General features: G+C 60.6%; 1 protein-coding gene across 1 annotated transcript; it reads right to left on the bottom strand.

Annotated features, from left to right (window-relative positions):
- Window positions 1–42: 42 nt before the first annotated feature.
- AEBP1 (AE binding protein 1) lies at window positions 43–9404 on the bottom strand. The gene is made up of 20 exons (XM_037837236.1): window positions 8931–9404; window positions 6860–7234; window positions 6058–6129; window positions 5827–5958; window positions 5653–5733; window positions 4982–5059; window positions 4783–4863; window positions 4621–4674; window positions 4082–4191; window positions 3855–3994; window positions 3576–3660; window positions 3352–3496; window positions 3168–3253; window positions 2612–2735; window positions 2225–2421; window positions 1978–2157; window positions 1476–1827; window positions 1236–1375; window positions 1033–1132; window positions 43–900 (listed from the first exon to the last, which is right to left on the bottom strand). Exons 1-20 carry the CDS (start codon window positions 9178–9180, stop codon window positions 299–301), a joined length of 3384 nt encoding a protein of 1127 aa, XP_037693164.1. The 5' UTR covers window positions 9181–9404; the 3' UTR covers window positions 43–298.
- Window positions 9405–17767: the final 8363 nt, after the last annotated feature.

Raw genomic sequence — 17767 nt, 5'->3', positions numbered from 1 at the left:
CCTGAGTGGGTCAGAGGGGTGAGGACTTTTTGCCCCAACATGTGTCTGCCATGCGAGCTTGTTTTATTGGCATGAGCAGGGTGGGTGGGGCAGAAGGCTGCAGATCCCCTCATCCCCTCCCACTCCAATCCACACAACCCCAAGGCTGCCTGGAGATCTCTGCACTACAGATTCTGCTTCTTGGGTCTTGGTGGCACCCTTCCCAACCCTGGGGGGTAGTTCCTGGGTAGGACCCGCACGCTGAGCCTCCGTGGGCTGGGGGCTGCGAGCACTGAGTGGAGCAGCAGGCACCTTATCCTCAGTCTTCAAAGTAAACAGTGTAGGTCTCAGCCCTGGTGAAGGGGAACGTTGGAGTGCCCAACTCCTCCTCCAGTTCCCCCTCCTCGGGCTCCCACTCGGTCCCAAATTCCGTCACCACTTCCGTGTAGATCTCGGTATCCAGCTCCTCCCAGCCGGCCGTGGTCGGGGGGAGGGGGTACCAGTGTCCCGGCGTGGGGCCGGGGGTGGGGCCGGGGGTGGGGGTGGGGGCGGGACTGGGGGGCAGCGTGGGGGTGGGAGGCGGCGCGGTGGGGGGCGCCGGGCTGGCGGTGGCGTTGAGGCGGCGCAGGCGCATCTGCTCCCGCATCCTCAGGCGGTACTGCAGGCGGCGCCGCTGCATCATCCGCTGCTGGGGGGTCATGGGGCGGGACGGGTCGATGCGGGGGATGGGCCGGTTGCCGTTTAGGGCCATGATTTCACGGATGCGCTTCCAGTTGGAGCGGGCCAGCACGAAGTTGCACTGCGTGGCCCCGATGTCGTAGTCCACGTTGCAGGTCTTGGCGCTGGGGGTGAAGCCCTCCGCGTGGGCCGTCACGCGGTACTCGCCCGGGTTCAGAATGCGCCAGTAGTCGCCGCCGCTCGCTGCAGAGCAAGGGGAGGGCGGCAGCCCCGTTGTCACCCCACCCTCAGGACCCGCCCTCCTGTGGCCCGGGGCAGGGGTCCCCAGGGGAGGGCGGGAGCAACCCCCTCCTCGGGGGTCTGCGGGGGCCGTACCTGTCTTCACGCCGTGGTTGATGCCGCTCACGGAGATGGTGGCATTGGCGATGGGGATGCCTTGCTCGTCTGTCACGACCCCCTTGATGCCACGGTGGACCTGCCGGGAGGAGAAGGGGAACGGTTGCCACGGTCCAAGGCGCCTCCCACCCCAGGTCCAGCCCCGCCCGGGGTGCCCCCTGCAGCCCACCGGGAACCCCCACCTGCTCCATGAACGTGAGCAGCGCCTCCTTGTTGTTCTCCCACTCTCCGGGCAGCTCACTCTCGTGCGGGAACTTGTCACAGCCCAGGTAGATGGAGAGCTCCAGGCAGTTGGTGTGCAGGTAACTGAAGTCATTGATGGCTGGGTGGGCCAGAACAGAGGTGGGGGGTCACCACGCCGCCCGAGCCCCAGCCCTCCCCCAGTTCCTCTCCCCCAGCCCCCGCCCTCCCGGCCAACTCACTCCCCGAGCGGGGGTTCCACTTGGCTCCGTTGACGATGCCTGTGCCACTCGTGTAGTCCTGGGCTTGGCACCCTCCCCGGTAGGGCTCAGTCATGCTCAGGTGGGCCGAGGCATAGGACACCGCCAGCCAGCGGAAGACGGCGTGGTCTGGGGTCTCCTGGGCCTCTGACACCTCATCCTCATCCTCTCCTCGGGCAGCGGCCATGGCGGCAGCCAGCAGCTGCTCCTGGCTGGGCGTGTGTGCCATGTCGTACGGGTAGGACACGAGCCGTTCGCCCCCGTTCAGGTTGGCCCCCAGCACAAAGGGGTTCTTTTCCATCCAGGCAATGATGGCCCGGACCTCCGTGGACACCTGGGGGACCACCAGGGCCAGCATGAGGCCAGGGCTACAGCCTTGGGGTCCCTGGGCTCATCTCCACCTGTGGTCCCCCCACCCACCCCCAACCCCCAGCCCTCTGAGTCTTCACACCCAGGACTCCACCTCTGCCAGCTGCATCCTCACCGTGGCATCCGGGGAGAGGTAGCGTTCCGGAATGGGCAGGTTATTGTTGGGGACCCGGTAGGGGACCCACTTCCTCTCCTCGGCGCCCCAAAGCACAGAGTTGAGATCCGGGAAGTCCTCAAAGATGTCGAAGCCCTCCTCAGTCCACAGTCCCAACGCCCAGTTCCCAAACTCGGAGCCCTGTGGGGCAGCATGGTCAGGGAGTGCCACCTGCCTGGCTCCACCCCCGCCCGGGCCACCTACCCACCATCTGCGCTGCAATCTCATAGCCGTCTGGGTTGAGTGAGGGCACCAAGTGGATGCGCGTGTCCTGCACCAGGCTCCGCACGCGGGGGTTCCCGTTGCGGTACTCACGGCACAGGTACTGCATCAGCAGCAGCAGCAGCTCGCGGCCCAGCACCTCGTTGCCATGGATCCCGGCTGTGTAGCGGAACTCAGGCTCCCCTGCAAGAGCCGGAGCCTCAGCAAGCACTCTGCTACCCGAGGCCCAGCAAAAGAGGTCTGGAACCTCAGAGCTCCGGGGAGACGGCAGAGACAGAAAATGGTGAGCCCCACAGTAGCAGGCAGGCAGAGTGAGGCGATGAAGCTGAGACAGGTCATGCTGGAATAGCATCTCAAGGGCCCCTCCACTCACCCAGCTCGTGGTCCCCTGGATTGTCCGAGATCTCCATGGCGTAGATCTTCAGCCCGCGCGCACTCTTGCCCAGGCTGTATGTGCGGGTGATGGTGGGGCATTCCTCGTTCACCACCTTCATCAGCTGGGGGGAGTGGGGGGGGTAAATCACACAGCCGGTGGAGGCAACGTGGATGTCAGGGGGGGCCAGGCCAACCCCAGCAAGAGGCCACAGCATCCCCGTCCTGGGTCTGCTCTGTGGGAGGGCTGCTGTTGTATGAACCTTCAGAAAAAGGGGCTGGAGGAGCTAGCCCTGGGGGGAGAGGGCCCTGGAGAGCCCCTGGCCCAGCTGCTCATTCCTCAGGTGAGGGGCTCCCCCATCCCCCTCAGGGTGCAGAGCCTTAGCCATGTGACTTGGCCCAGGTTCTCTACCTGGCATCCAAGTGATGGGAGTAGCGGAGGGGGGTGCCCAGCTCTTGGTGAGCTCTGCAAGCACTGGACATCCCTCCTGCCCCCCACATCCCTGGACCAGGACCTCCCCCCGCCCTACCTGCAGCACCCAGAAAAGCCGCCCCACCTGGCGCATGTCCTTGTAGCTGTGGTGGCGGAAGTCCAGGTCATCCATGGTCACCACCTCATTCTGCGTGTAGTAGCTGTGGATGGCTGCAGAGGGGTGAGTGTGTGGGCCCTGAGCCAGCCGCCCACCGGCCCCCGGCCACCCCCCGTGGCCCCCCACAGCCCTGCAGCTCGCCCGCACTCACGGGACAAGGGGCAGCCCAGCACCTCCAGGCGCAGGCAGAGGCTGCCGTTCCAGGTGAGCGGGTAGACGCGGATGAAACGGGCCACCACCGGCTCGGGAAACTCGCTCAGCACAGGTGTTTCCTTGTCCACATTTCCGTGGAAGGTCTAGGGGAGGCGGCGCCTTCAAAGGCCCGCCCCCTCCCAGCCGGGAGCCCCCCACCCCTACCCCAGAAAACAGGCTCACCATCTCCTCGTAGCCATTGGTGTACATCACCCACGTCTGGCTGTCGTTGCTGAAGCCCACGAAGAAGGTGGTCACGAAGTCAGAACTGAGGGCGAGAGTGGACGGGCCCATCAGAGCGCCCTGCCCCGGGTGGCCCAGGCCATCCTCTGGGGCCTCAGGGTGACTGTGGGTGGGCCATGGGCACCGCTGGCCTGTCCTCTCAGCTGGGAACTGGCTTTGACCCGCTGTGACTGCCCACCCCGTGCTCATCTGTCCTGGCCCTCAGCCCTGCCCACATACTGGACACTGGAGTCCCGGCCCTGGGTGATGACCCCGGTGAAGCGGGTGGTCCGCCTGGTGTCCACCTCGATCCACTGCGTCTGTGCGTCATCCTCTGCGCACCATGCCCCATCGAAGTAGTCGTCCTCGTCAGCCCCTGCCTGCATGGGGCAGGAGGGGGGACTCGAGTGGGGGTGGGGTGGGGGCACAGAGCTCCGGGAGGGAAGGGGGTCCTTGCTGTCACCCACCTGTATGTTGAGCCTACCGCGCTGCGCCCCCAGGCCGTGCCGCAGCATGGAGGAGGCGCGGATCTGATTGTCCTCGATGCGGTGCGACTCCATCCCGATGGGGGGGCACTCTGGGGACACAGGCACCCCTGCTGCAGCCTGCTGGCTCCACCCACCCACCCAAGGAGGGTGCCCACGCCCCTCACCAGGGAGAAAGCGAGCAGCTCTAATGGCCAGTGGGGTGGAGCCGCACACCCCACATTCCCCAGCAGTCCCAGCCCACCTCGGCAGCCCCTCTGGGGAACGGGCTAAGATGCCACCTCCCAGGGGCAGCAAGGCCCTCAGGGGAGTCGGGAAGAGCCACCCAGCACGGGACTGGAGGACGTGCCAGTGGGCTCACAGGCATGGCAGCCTCTTCCTCCAGCCCAGCCCCGGGATGCCCCCACTGCACCCACCCAGTTGCCAAGGGTCCCCAGGGAGCCTCTGCAGCTGGGAAACCCACTCCCAGCCCCCTGCTGCCCCCCAGCAGCCCCCCTCCGGCCCTAGGCCTGCTCACGCACTGATTTTCTCGGTCGGGGCCCACTCTTCTTCCAACTCCTCCCCTTTCTTGGGCCCTGCAGGGCAGCAAGGACGGGAGGTAGCACCAAGGGCCCCAGGGCCCTGGAGTCCAGATGCCCCCACCCTACCCACACCATGTGCCCCCAGCCCCCTGGCCCACGCACCCTTGCGGTCCTTGCCCTTGTCCACGGCCCATGGGTCTTCTGTCTCCTCCTTGGGGCTGCTGCCCTCCTTTTTGGGTTTCTCTGGAGGGTGGACAGTGGGAGGGGCCTGTCAGCCCAGCCCTGGGCTTTAGGGTGCATGTGGTGAGGGGGCCACAAGCCTGAAGCTGGGGCGGGGGGACAGAGGTGTGGGCCCACTCACTCAGCTTCTCCTTCTCTTCATCCGTCTCCAGCTCGGCGTCTGGCTTCAGAGACCAGGGAGGCCGGAAGTAATAGTCAACTGTGGGGAGGGAGCCCACACTGAGGGGGTCCTGACGCCTGCTCCCAGCCACCCAGCCCTCACCAGCTCCCAGGGGGACCCCGAGGGCACAGGCTCCCCCCGGGCCACCACGCCCACCAGCGCTCGCCAGCAGGACCGAGGGCTAGGGAATGGTCAGGGCAGGCCAGGTGGGTGGTGGGTGGGAGGGCCTCGAGGAATGCAGACAGGCCAAGAGGGTCCTCCCGGTGGGGGAGATGGGTGAGCTGAGGCGGGCCGGGGTCAGGCCAGGAGCCCCGTTGGGGCTGGGAGGTCAGTAAAGACAAGAAGAGATGGGGACAGGCTGAGGTGGACACCTCAGGGCACCCCCACTGGGGGTGGACCCAAGCAGAAACCAGGAAGGAAGTCGGGGGAGGGTGGTTCTGAGGGATGAAGAGATCAGGCCACAGGCCTGGGTGGGCCTGCTGGGGGACGGACGGGGCAGTGCAGCCTCCCCCCTGAGCTGCCAGAGAGCTGCCATCCCGTCAGGTTCCACAACCACAGGCCCCGCCCCCTGACCACATCCCAGCACCCCCACCCCAGGCCAGGGCCACGGCACACCCATGCCAGGGACTCACTGCCGTCGAAGTTGGAGATCCCAAAGCCATCATCCTCATCGGGGGGCGGCGGCAGGGGCAGCAGGGGCTTGTGAGGCTGCTCTGGAGACAGGTGCAGGGTGGGCTTAGAGCCCTGAGCCTCCCCCCACCCACTGGCCACTCATGCTGGACCACAGCAGGGCACGGCTGTCCTACCTGTTTTCTCCTCCGGGACCTCGACCACCAGCTGGGGTGGCTTGGGCTCCTCTGGCGGCTCAGGCCGGGGCCTCTCGGGCCTCCTCCTGCTGGGTGGCGGCCTGGGCTGCTTGTGGCGCCGGATGTACTCAACTGCAGGAGGGGGGGCAGATCTAAGGGGGCTGGACCCCTCGCAAGGCAGAGAGGGCTGCCCCCCACCCCACCCCGGGCCAGCCACAAAGGGCCACTCACAGTCCTCATAGTCCTCCCTCTCTATCTGGTCGTTATAGTCCAGTGTGGGCGGCTCGGTTTCCTCCTCTTGCTCTGGGAAGAAAGCGCCTGTGGCTGCCCTGAAGATGCTCCCCGAAATCCCAGGACCGGAGGTACCTGCAACTGCAGCTCTAACTCCATCCCTTCTATGCTCATATCTGCCATGCAGCTACTGAGCTGCAGGCCTTTGGGGACACCTCTGACCTGAAGCCTTTGGGCAGCCCTGCCTGGCCCCATCTACGCTTGCCTGTCCCACATGGGTGCCGAGTGCCCAGATGGATCCAGGCCCTGCAGCACAGCTCGCTGCAAGGCAGCCCTGGGTCCTCTGGGCACCCTGCCCGTGTCCCCGGGGACCAAGAGCCTGGACAGCCTTCTGGGAAGCCCAGGCCCTGTCCCACAGCACCCCCTCCCAACTATAGGAAGGGTGGGCCTGGGGTGTCCTGGCTGCTGTTCACCCCTCCCCCTCCCTGCCTTCCCTGCAGGCTCAGAGCCCAGGGACACGTGGATGGGTGCAGATGTTCTGGGTGGGGGCCCAGGGGACAGAGAGCCTAGCCCAGTGGAGAGGAACCCCACCCACGAGGCCGCCAGCAGAGGCATCGGCACCAAGAGAGCCTGCCCATCCAGAGGCCAGAGTTCACGCCCCAAACGAGGCCCTAGCACCCACCCTGTCCTTGGGGGGTGGCAGGTATGCAAGAAGCAGTGGCCTAGGGACCCACCCTCACTCCCTGCCTGCCCCCCAACCCTCAGTCAGGACCCACAACTCTGGAGGAACCCATGCACAAACCTCCCTCCCGCAGCAGCTCCTCAAGGCCAGGGCTGGGGGGCAGGGGCAGCGGCCGCCCCAGGGTTTCAGAGGGGGCCGAGGTCGGGGGCTTCTTCCCAGCCAAGGGCTTCTTGGTGGCCTTGGGTGGCTTCTCCTTGGGCTTCTTGGTGGCCTTGGGTGGCTTCTCCTTGGGCTTCTTGGTGGCCTTGGGTGGCTTCTCTTTGGGCTTCTTGGTGGCCTTGGCTGGCTTCTCTTTGGGCTTTTTGGTGGTCTTGGGTGGCTTCTCCCGCCCTTTCTTTGGTGGCCTGGGGGACCCCTCCAAGGACGGCGTGGTTGGCTTGGGGCCTTTTTCCTTCTTCCCTTTCTTTCCTTTGTCTTTGGCCTTTTCTGGAGATGCTGTTGGAGACTCAGATTTAAATCCAATTAACAGAGGGCCCGCTCTGCCCCCCTTGTATGGCCTGATCCAGTGGATCCAACAGCCTGGTCATGGGGGTCCTCTTTAGTTCCATTTACAGACCCAGAAACTGAGGGGTCAAGCCACTTGTCCCAGTGGTAGAGCTGGGATTTGAACCTGAGTTCCCCAAGCATAGGGCTGTCACTACTGCAGCTTGGTCTCTGTGAGAACCAAATCTGGGACGTTCCATTCCCAGGGAGCAGACCCTCAATCCCCCACTCCCAGGACTGCAGTCAGGGCCCTCACAGTTCACCCCTTCGCTGAATGGCCATTGGCCAGCCCAGGAGTGCCGTTTTTGCTGGGCATGGAAGCGGCCAGACTAAAGCCATCCAGCTCCAGAGTGGGAGAGGGGAAAAGAGCCTCATTCCCCCCAAATGCCATCAGAGCTGAGGGTTAACAAAGCGAAGTGAAGTTAACAGAGCCAGGGTCCTCCCTGAAGCCCCCTGCAGAGACAAGAGAAGCTTCAAAACAAAAGGGACACTGGTGGGTCCCAAGGAAGAGGAATTGTGCCCTTAGCAAGAAGAAAAAGAGTCTGCGGGTAGGTTGGAAACCAGAACCGCTAGGGGATTGGGGGCTGCACAAGGGACAAAGGGACAGGCTGGCAGGGGGCTCCCACTCAGTGGGGGAGGAGCAGGTCCAGCTATGAGCCTGTCCCCAGGAGTCCTCCCAGGACCCTGGAGCCTTGACCCTGAGCAGGAGCTGCCAAGGCTGTCAGGAATTTAATGGGGGGAGGGAAGGGGGCAAGCACGAGGGAAGTTGGGCTGAAACAGGAAAAACAACAAAGGGCCAAAGGGAACCTGAGCCAGCCAGCCCCCGCACCCCACCATGGGAGGCTAGAGGCAGGGCTGGGATGCAGGGCCGCTGTCCTGGGGCCCAGGAACCTCCCCTGAGAGGGAGAGGGGAGGGGCACGGAAAGATCTAGAGCTGGGAGTGCAGGGGAGGAGCCCCGCGAGCCTCAGGAATACGGATAGTACCCTAAAGTCTGCCTCAGGAATACGGATAGTACTCTAACATTTCCCGGGAGAAGGAGAGATAAACAAGACCCTTTGCCCCCTTCCAAGGGATCACCCAGACAGCTAAGATGTAGTGACAGCTGATTGCGTAAAAGGCCCCAGGTTAAACGCTTTGGCGGGGCACACCTCATGTGATCCCCACGCTGACCCAGGACCCCACACTACCACTTGGAAGCTTTGGGGAGGGGGTCTTCTGCACCCCCCTCACCCACCTGTCCATGGGCAAGAAGGCACTCACAGGGACAGCCAGTGTGTGCCACAGAAGGTGGAGCAGCCCCTGCTAAACAGCGACACAGCTTGACCTGGTTGGGGCAGGGGGGTGGGCAAAGTCCCTGGCTGGCTCAAGCCCAGTCCCTCTTGGGGCCTTGGGATGAGGGGCTGGGACAGCCAGGCACCAGCTCCCCAGGAGGCACCGGGCACCCTGTTTTGAGTGCCTGAAGCCCCCACTGACCCTACCCTCCTGCGGTGCCTGCCACACACCTGGGCTCAACAGATGCTCCTGCATTCGAGACCATTCCTCACTGCTGGGCCGGGCCGAGCCTCTCCTCTCTCACCAGCAGCCCCCACTCCTGCTGCCGGCCCGGCCCCTTCCCCGGCAGGGTCCACCCCAGCCCGCGGTCCTCACCCTCTCCAGTCGCCCCCGGCGCCACCGTCTTCTTACCCCCCGCCGGGGCTTTGCGGCCCCGAGGGGTGGGCGCGGGAGGCGGCGGGGCCTCCACGTCCTCCTCTCGGCGCTCGGGCTCCAGCTCCGACAGGAAGCCCTCGAGGAACTCCTCGATCTCGTCGTCGGTCAGCACCGTCTGCGGGCGCCCCTCGGGCCACAGCGCCAGCAGCGCCAGCAGGCAGCCGAGCAGGGGCGCCCCGCTCACGGCCATGGCGGCCGCCGGCCTCGGGGGCCCACACGGGATGGGGGGCCGCGGTGCGGACGAGAGAGGGTCTCCCGGGCGCGGGGCGAACGAGGGGGTTCTCTTGGGCGCGGGGCTCCGGGACGGGCGCGGGGCAGGCGGGGTCTCCCGGCCGGGGGGCGCTGGCGGCGCGCTGAGCGCTCCGGGTCCCGAGTGGCGCGCTCCTCTCCCGGCGCGGACCGCCCTCTCCAACGCGCGATCGGCGGCCGGGGCCGGGGGTGGGAGTGGGGGGAGGGAGGAGGAGGAGCCGGGCGCGCTCAGTGGGGGCTGCGGGGGGGGGCGGGCACCGCGCCGCGGGCTTGGCGGGTCCCGAGGCGCGGACAGCGGGGAGTCGTCCGGGGCAGGAGGCCCGCGCCTAGGACAGAGGGTCTCCGGGAGGCAGGGGCTGGGGCCACCGGGATGCAGGTCGGAGGGGGGGGCCGACGCCCCTGCCTCTCCAGTCCTCGGCACCGCCCCCGAGCTGGGACTAGGAGGTGAGACGGGTAGCGGGGCCCTGTGGGGGGGAGACTCGGAGCCCCATTCAGGAAAGCCGAGCTGCGGCCTCCGGACCCTCCCCACCTCGGAGGGCCGCGAGGAGCTCCGGGCCTGGCCGGGCCTTTCCACGCCTTGGCTGGGTCGGCTCTGCCAGGCGTCACCAGCGCCACCCTGACGGCCATCGGACCTTCATTCAATCATCCAACAAGCCTTCCCCAGGCCGGCGAGGTCCAAGCTCTGTGCTAGACCCGGGCAGGGACCGAGCAGGGGTGAGGCTCAAGTCCCAGACTTTGGGAACTTATTTTCTAGTGGGGAGGGAGGAGATCCACATCAGATTTTATTGTGGGAATGAGACTGCGAATGTAGTTAGCTCTGAAGACCAGAGGCACTCATGGCTTCCGGTGCGGGACCTGGCACGCTCTCAGGGTGCGCTTGGTGTCCCTGCAGAGACCCCAGATGGTCAGAGACCCCTGTGTCCCGGCACTGGCCACTCTCCGTCCCCGTGCGCCCAGTCTGGACTTGGTGGTGGGGAGAAGGAAGCCGGCTCCTACCCATGGGTGTCCCTAGGAGCCTCCAAGTGGAGTCATCATTCTGGAAAGTTTGTCCTGCAGTTTGCTCTCTTGCTGCTGAAGGTGTCAGGTGGGGAGGCCCCGAGGCCAGGGAAGGGCCTGTGAAATGTCGATCCCCTCGGAATGTCCCGTGTTCTGCTGGCTTCACACATGGATCAGATTTGGGCCGTGCATCCCCTGCCAGGGAAAATGGAAGACATTAAAAAAAAAAAAAAATGAAAAAGAAATAGAAAGGGCCTTTTCCTTAGTCCCTGTGAGTCACCAACAGGAACATGAGCAAAGCCTTCCTGGAAAGCTGGCCCTGGGGGAGGGGCAGGGAGTTGGGGGTCCTCAGCTTGAGGGGTGGGCAGGAGAGGAGAGGTGACTGGTCTCCGAGCCAGGTCCGGGTGTTTCTGCCCTTGGGTGGGGGAAGCTGGGAACCCCACTCAGCTGTAAGTCTCACACCAAGGAAGTCTTTGGGACCCAGGCCTGGGGCAAGGAAGGGGCTGCAGGGACTGTGAGGGTGCCCAGGGTCATGGGAGGGGTTCGTGCCCCCAAGCTTTGGCTCACTTCTCTAGGGCCCAGCGCCCCCTTGCACCACACAGCATCAGTGCCTGCCCCATGTGTTCCCGTGAGCTGCCCTGGGGGCATCTGCCCACTTTCTCAAGTTGGGACAACTGAAACAGACAGAAGTGGCTATGGAACATTCGTGAGGCAAGTGTTGAAACAGTACCTGGGGAGTGCCAGGAGCCTTGCTAGAGCCTGGGGTTCAGATGGCCCTGATGCCTCACAGGAAGCTGGAGGCGAGGGAGGTAACTCCAGGCCAGGAAGGCTTCCTGGAGGAGGAATCCGAGGCCGAGAGAAGAAACGGAAGTTGAGGAGAAGCAGGGTCTGGGCTGGGGCTCAGAGGACCAAGCATGGGAAGTCCCACCCAGCTGTGGAACTCAGGGACCCCTCAACAGCCCCCAACCAGGAAGGCAAGTCGGGTTTGATAGGTGGGGGAGTGGCTCGCACAGGGGATGCCTGGGAGCAGAGCTGTTGAGGAGGGAAAGCCCTCTGGGCTTCTTAGACGTGTTTAGGGTGATGGATTGGGGTGTGAGTGGCAGAACCCCAAGGACAGCCCAGGGAGTAACAAGCACAGGGGCAGCCCTGTGTGGACACAGCGCCCTTGTCCCTGAGGCGGCCTCTGCCTCCCACAGTGTGGAGGGGTCCTCTGCCCTCTGGCTTTCTCTACCCCCAGTTCATACTGGCCAGCCCAATAAGGGGGAGGGGGCTTACGCATACTCTACCTTCCACCACCAGTTCCGGGGGACACACTGGTGGGCTCATTCTGGAGAGAGGGAGGGGGCTTCTCCCCTGTAACCAAGGAGATGGGAGGTGGAGTTGGTTCAGTTCCCAGAAAAGCTGGGTGGGCAGGTTGTCCATCACGTGTCCACTGGAGGAATGACGGGGTACAAAAGTGACCACCTGTGGAATGGAACTTTTCCCAGGATCTCTGAATTTCAGCTGGAGCCTCCAAGCTGAGAACCAAGGGTGACCAGTGCCTGCGTGTTTGGGCGAGAGCTGCTTGACCCCGTGCGGCTTATTAAGGGGTGGCCCAGTGAGCACTGGACCCCCGCCTCCAGCTTCCTAATGGGTAAGGGATCAAGACTGAGGTGCGTCCCCTCCTGCCAGCAAGGGTTTGCCCAACAGAACCACAAGAGGACTGGGGTTGACTGGGAGAGAGAAGGTGATACCTCATCCGGCTCCAGGAAACTCCCGGGCCCACCCACGTGGCTCCCGGAGGGCAGACGCGGGCGGGCTAGGGTGGGAGGCCAGGAGAGGAGGGCGCAGGGTCACACTCCCCCCTGTGGCAGGGCTGGGGCGGGATATATCCTGTATAGGTTAAAGGTCATCGCTAGAAAGAAATGTATCCAGAAGGGCTGTCTGCCAGGGTAAGGGGTCCCCAGGAGAAAAGAGCTGCGGGGATGGAGTGTGCGTGTGTGTGTGCTACCACGGGAGGCCATGGGGGGGGATAAGCACGATGGGGGAGGATCCGTGCATTGGATCCAGTGGGCGGGGAGGGGGCAGGACTCGAAGCAGAGCTGTCACGTGGGGCCGGGGGCATCTGCAGGCAAGAATGCTTCTCCCTTTCAGTCTTGCCCCTCCCTTAGCCCCAGTTTAGGAGAGCCAGAGTCTCCCACACGGGGTTTGGGGGTGGATCAGGAGTGGGAGGAACAGAGCCTGGGGTCAGTCCCCAGGGGAAATGAGGCAGGGGAGATACTAGGAACTTGGGTGAGAAACAAAGGCTTTGGTTTAGCTGGGCTTGAAGTTGTAATGCCTTAAAATGCGACTGCTCTACTCCCTAAAAGTGAGAAGAAAGCCCCGTATCAGCTGGGGACTTCTCTCAGGGGCGGGGCCAGGGGTGGGGGCCTCTCTCCTGGATGGGAAGGGTCACACCCACCCTCAAGGCTCGAGTCAGCATCTGTTCTGGTGGCATCTTCCCCTCTTGGACCTCAGGGTGCTTGCCTTACAAATGTGGGTGAGCATTCGGTTTCCTCCCCACCCTCGCCCTCGGTGGTGGTTCCGTCCGCAGCATTCCTCAGCCACGGACTCATCACTCTCCGCATCCAGGGAATGAGGGGCCGCCTTGAAGGGGGGTAGCAATCCAGGAGCTCCCAGCCCAGGAGGCCTGTCCCTGAAGACGCTCTCCACCACCCCTCACCCCCCACCCGAGCCGGGCCCTGGGCCCCTGGGGGACTGGTCTTTTCTACACATTCCATTCAGAAACCTACTGCATGCACTCTGCACCCAGGGGCACCCACACCACAGCTTCCTGCATCCCTGATTATCCTGCCAGTGCCCGCAGGGCCCTTTCGACAAGAAACCGCCTCTCCGGATGTCACAACTGCTCCATGCCACAGGCCTCTGGGCCAGGGAGTCAACCAGGGCAGCCTCCAGGACAGAGGTGTGCTCGGGTCGGGGTGTACGGCCCTGACAGGTGGCAGGGAGGAAGTCCCTGTCCAGGAGGCTGGAGAGTGTGTGGGGGGGCCCCACAGAGTGCACACTCCCCAACACATACACACACACACAGCTCCCAACCCCTTGGGGCCAGCCTTAGCCATCTCTATTCTCCTTGCACAGCAGGTGGCCCATAGTGGACACTGAATTCATGCTTAGTGAGCAAGTGGGGAAACTGAGGCCTGTGGGGACAATGTGCCTTGTCCAGGTCACAAGCACTACATAATGAAGAGAGGGCCCAAGCCAGGACCTCGAGGCTGAGCCTAATGTCTGTCCCTGCCGCCTCCAGTTCCTCAGGGGTCAGCGGGCAGAGGTGGGCAGGTGGGCAGCAGCTTCCCCGATGCTGAGGGACCCCCCAGGTGTTCTCACTTGTCAGTAAGACCCAGAGTGACTGGATACACTCAGGGAGTGACGAGGTCCCAGGGGGAAAGTCCTGGGCCTGGAATCGCAAAGCCTGGGAGCCTGGGAGTTGGGGGCAACCGGACCCAAAGCTTCCCTGGCCTCAGAAGCAGCAGCTCAGACCCTAATCCCTGGCTTTGGGCCGAGTCAGCTCATCAGGCCCGCCTGCAGCGGCTTTCTTCCCAGCCCGCTGTCTGGCCCGCACAGGGAAGGGTCTGGCCAACCCTGGACCAGACAGAGGCCACCAGGAGCAGAGGCCAAGGCCTCATCCCCAGGATCAAGGATCCTAGCTAACCTGGTTGGGGGCCCCAAGAAATGCCCCTTCCCTGCAGCCTGCGATCTGGACTGTTACCAGGGGGGTCAGCCTGCTCAGGCTCACAAGGAAGGGCAGTTCCCAAAGCCAGTGGGGGCCCGGGGTCTCCCAGACAACGTCTAGACATCTTGCAACTGGCAGAACAATTTCCTTGGTTGCCTCCAACTCAAAAACCACATGTGGATTTTCCACCGGCCCAGTGCCCTGCGGTCTCCACAGACCTGGGCTGCTTGCTGAGTGAGCAGTGTCCCCCCGAACTCCCCCCACTCCCCACCGGGCAGACGGACGGAGCCCAGGACCAAGCAGCCGTGGGGAGACTCGGCAGGGGGTAGGTGACCGCGGCCAGGCCGGCGGGAGCCGACTGGGCGAGCAGGCGGGTGTCCAGGACAGACTCAAACCCAGTGAGTCACTGCACAGGCCGCGATCTGGGAGGGGGACGTGACAACTTAATGTAACATTTGCTCAGGGCTCAGACAGAGGGGACAGCAGGAGTTCTTCAAAGCAGGTCCAATTGAATAACAAGCTAACGCTGGATTCCCTACCTCAAACTTTCAACAAAATTCTTTCCAGATGGATGATAAGTGTAAGAGCTGAAAGAGAAGCCATGCACGGATTAAAAGAAAATAGAGGAGCTTATGTTTCTGTTCTTGGGTGGGGGGAGACTCAAAGCAAATGGAAGGACAGAGAACTTTGGTGGCCTAAAAGTTTTAACTATCTGTATATCAAAATACACTGGAATGATGTCAAAAGACAAACAAAGGATTTACAACTCCTCTGTCAAGAGTGTGTATATATTTTCAAATCCTTAAAAAAAAAAAAGTGTGAATATTGTTTTCTGAAGTTTTAGAAGCTGGCTGTGGCCTCAGACCAATCTGAGCGTGGGACCCCGGCTCTGTGCTCCCTTGTTTTCTCCTTCTGAACCTCAGTTTCTCTCATCCTTACAATGGGATGATAAGAGCACCACCACTAACTCTTAAGATTGGTGTGAAGCATGGCAGGTGAACTCACTGCCCTCCCCTCTATGAGGAACCTGACTCCCAAGGGTGTAAATCTCCCCGGCAATGCAGGATATGATTCTCCGGGGATGAGCCTGGACCTGACATCGTGGGATTGAGAACATCTTCTTGACCAAAAGGGGAATTCAAAATGAAACAAAATAAAGTTTCAGTGGCTGAGAGATTTCAAATGGAGTCGAGAGGTCATTCTAAAGGTTATTCTTATGCATTATATAGATATCCCGTTTTAATTCCTAGTGTAGCTAGAAGGAAATACCTGAAACCATCAAACTGCAGCCTAGTAGCCTCAATTCTTGAAGGCAATTGCATAACTATGTAGCTTACGTGGTGTGACTGTGGGATTGTGAAAACCTGGTGGCTCACACTCCCTTTATCCAGTGTGTGGACAGATAAGTAGAAAAACGGGGACAAAAACTAAATGAAAAATAGGGTGGGATGGGGTGGTGGTGGAAAGTTTTAGGTGTACTGTTTTTACTTTTATTTTTATTTCTTTTAGAATAAGGAAAATATTCAAAAGTTGATTCTGGTGATGATGAATGCACAACTATATGATGGTACTGTGAACAAAAATTGTACATGGTGGATGATAATAAGGTATATGAATATACCTCAATAAAGCCATATTTAAAAAAAAAAAAAAGAATGGTGTGAGGATTCCCTGAGATACCCTCTGGAAAGTCATGCCTGAAAATAGTAAGTCTTCCATAAGTGGAAGCTGCTAAATAAAGGTTTTTACATTTTAAAGCTAATTTGCTTCTTATTCCAATTTTAAAAGTGAGCTAAGAGACGTAAATGAGTGTGCTGGTTTGGATGTGTTATGTCCCCCAAAATGCCATTATTTTTGATGTAATCTTGTGTGGGCAGACGTATCCATGTTGACTAGACTGTAATTCGTTGAGAGTTTCCATGGAGACGCAACCCACCCAACTGTGGGTGATGACTCTAACTGGATAATTTCCATGGAGGTGTGGCCTCACCCATTAAGCATGGGCCTTGATTAGTTCACTGGAGCCCTATATAAGCTCAGACAGAAGGAGCAAGCTTGCTACAGCCAAGAGGGACACTTTGAAGAATGTGTTGCACCCCAAGAGCAACTAAGAGTGACATTTTTGAGGAACTGCAGCCTAGAGAGGAATGTCCTGGGAGAAAGCCATTTTGAAACCACAACTTTGGAGCAGATGCCAGCCTCATGCCTTCCCAGCTAACAGAGGTTTTCCAGACACCATTGGCCATCCTCCAGTGAAGGTACCCAATTGTTGATGACTTACTTTGGACACTTTATGGCCTTAAGACTGTAACTTTGAAACCAAATAAACCCCCTTCATAAAAGCCTATCTATTTCTGTTGTTTTGCAAAAAGTCAGCATTAGCAAACTGGAACAGTGTTGATTAGATTGGAATCTTTGGATTAGGTTGTTTCCATGGAGATGTGACCCACCCAAATGTGGGTAACACGTTTGATTAGATTATTTCCACGGAGATATGGACCATGCCCATTCAGCATGGGTCTTTATTTAATCACTGCAGTCCTATATAAAAAGCTCAGACAGAAGCGGCTAGCAGCTGCAGCTTACAGAGACATTTTGAAGATGGCTCTTGGAAGCTGATGCAGACATTTTGGAGAACACCATTCTGAAAAGTGACCCGGGAGCAAGCAGATGCCAGTCACGTGCCTTCCCAGCTAACAGAGGTTTTCCGGACACCAATGGTCTTTCTCCAGTAAAGGTACCCTATTTTTGATGCCTTATCATGGACACTTTATGGCCTTAAGACTATAATTTTCTAACCAAATAAATCCCTTTCTAAAAGCCAATCCATTTCTGGTATTTTGCAAAATGGCAGTATTAGCAAACCAGAACAATGGGCAATTCACAAAAGAAGAAATACAAGTGGCCAATGGACTTATGCAAAAATGTTTATCCTCATTCAAAATGATAAAAAAAGATTCCAATTAAGATAGATGGTATGGATATTTTTTTCCTATACCAGATTGGCTGGGATTAAAATCCTGGTGCAGCAGTACATCTGCAGGGTGCTGGGGATTTGCCACCAAGCACTGCTAGAGGCAAGGAAACTTATTCCACCTTCCGGGAGGGCGGCTCATTTGGGATTGTTTGGTAGCTGAGCTACACCAGGCTGTACTACGGGCACCGGCCGGGACCTCTGCATTCATGGGCTTTGGCTGTTTATCCAGGACCTCCCCATCCCGCGGCTCTTCAGTCACCCAGGGACTCAGGATACCGGTTGCCCGGAGAGGGCTCAGCCTGGCCAGCTGGAGTGCAGTCACACCTTATTCCAACTCGCTGCAGCACAAGGAAATGGGTCAAGTGGCACCAATCTTGCTGTGTCAGCTTCTTTCTCCAAAGAAGCCAAAAGGGTGGACATGTGGGTGGGCCTTGCATTCCAGATGCTCTTTCCATCCTGGCTACAGAAGGGTCAACCTTCCTGGCCTGGAGGTTGGCCCTGAGGTGTCCTTTGGCCACTGAGACGTTAGCATGAGCAACATGTCACATCTGCGTGGGAAACATGTGAGGGCCAGCATAAGGTCTCTGCTCTCTCCCTGCCACGGCCACTGTGGGAGCGTGAGTCAGCCTGTGGGGCCTCTGGGGAGTGAGGTGCTGTGTGAGCCCCTGGGATTTGGAGGTTGTTGCCATAGCAGCTCCTGGCCCATCCGGACTGATACAACACGCCCCACTCCAAATAGGAGAAAATCCCACAAACCCAGCACCTCCCTGCCTCGGTGCCTTTGCACGTGCTGCACCCTCTCCTCAGACACGCACAGTGGCACGCTTCCTTACCATTCTCCTG

Source organism: Choloepus didactylus, chromosome 5 (genome assembly GCF_015220235.1).
Source record: "Choloepus didactylus isolate mChoDid1 chromosome 5, mChoDid1.pri, whole genome shotgun sequence".
Lineage (NCBI taxonomy): Eukaryota > Metazoa > Chordata > Mammalia > Pilosa > Megalonychidae > Choloepus > Choloepus didactylus.
This window is presented reverse-complemented; position numbering and strand designations above follow the sequence as displayed.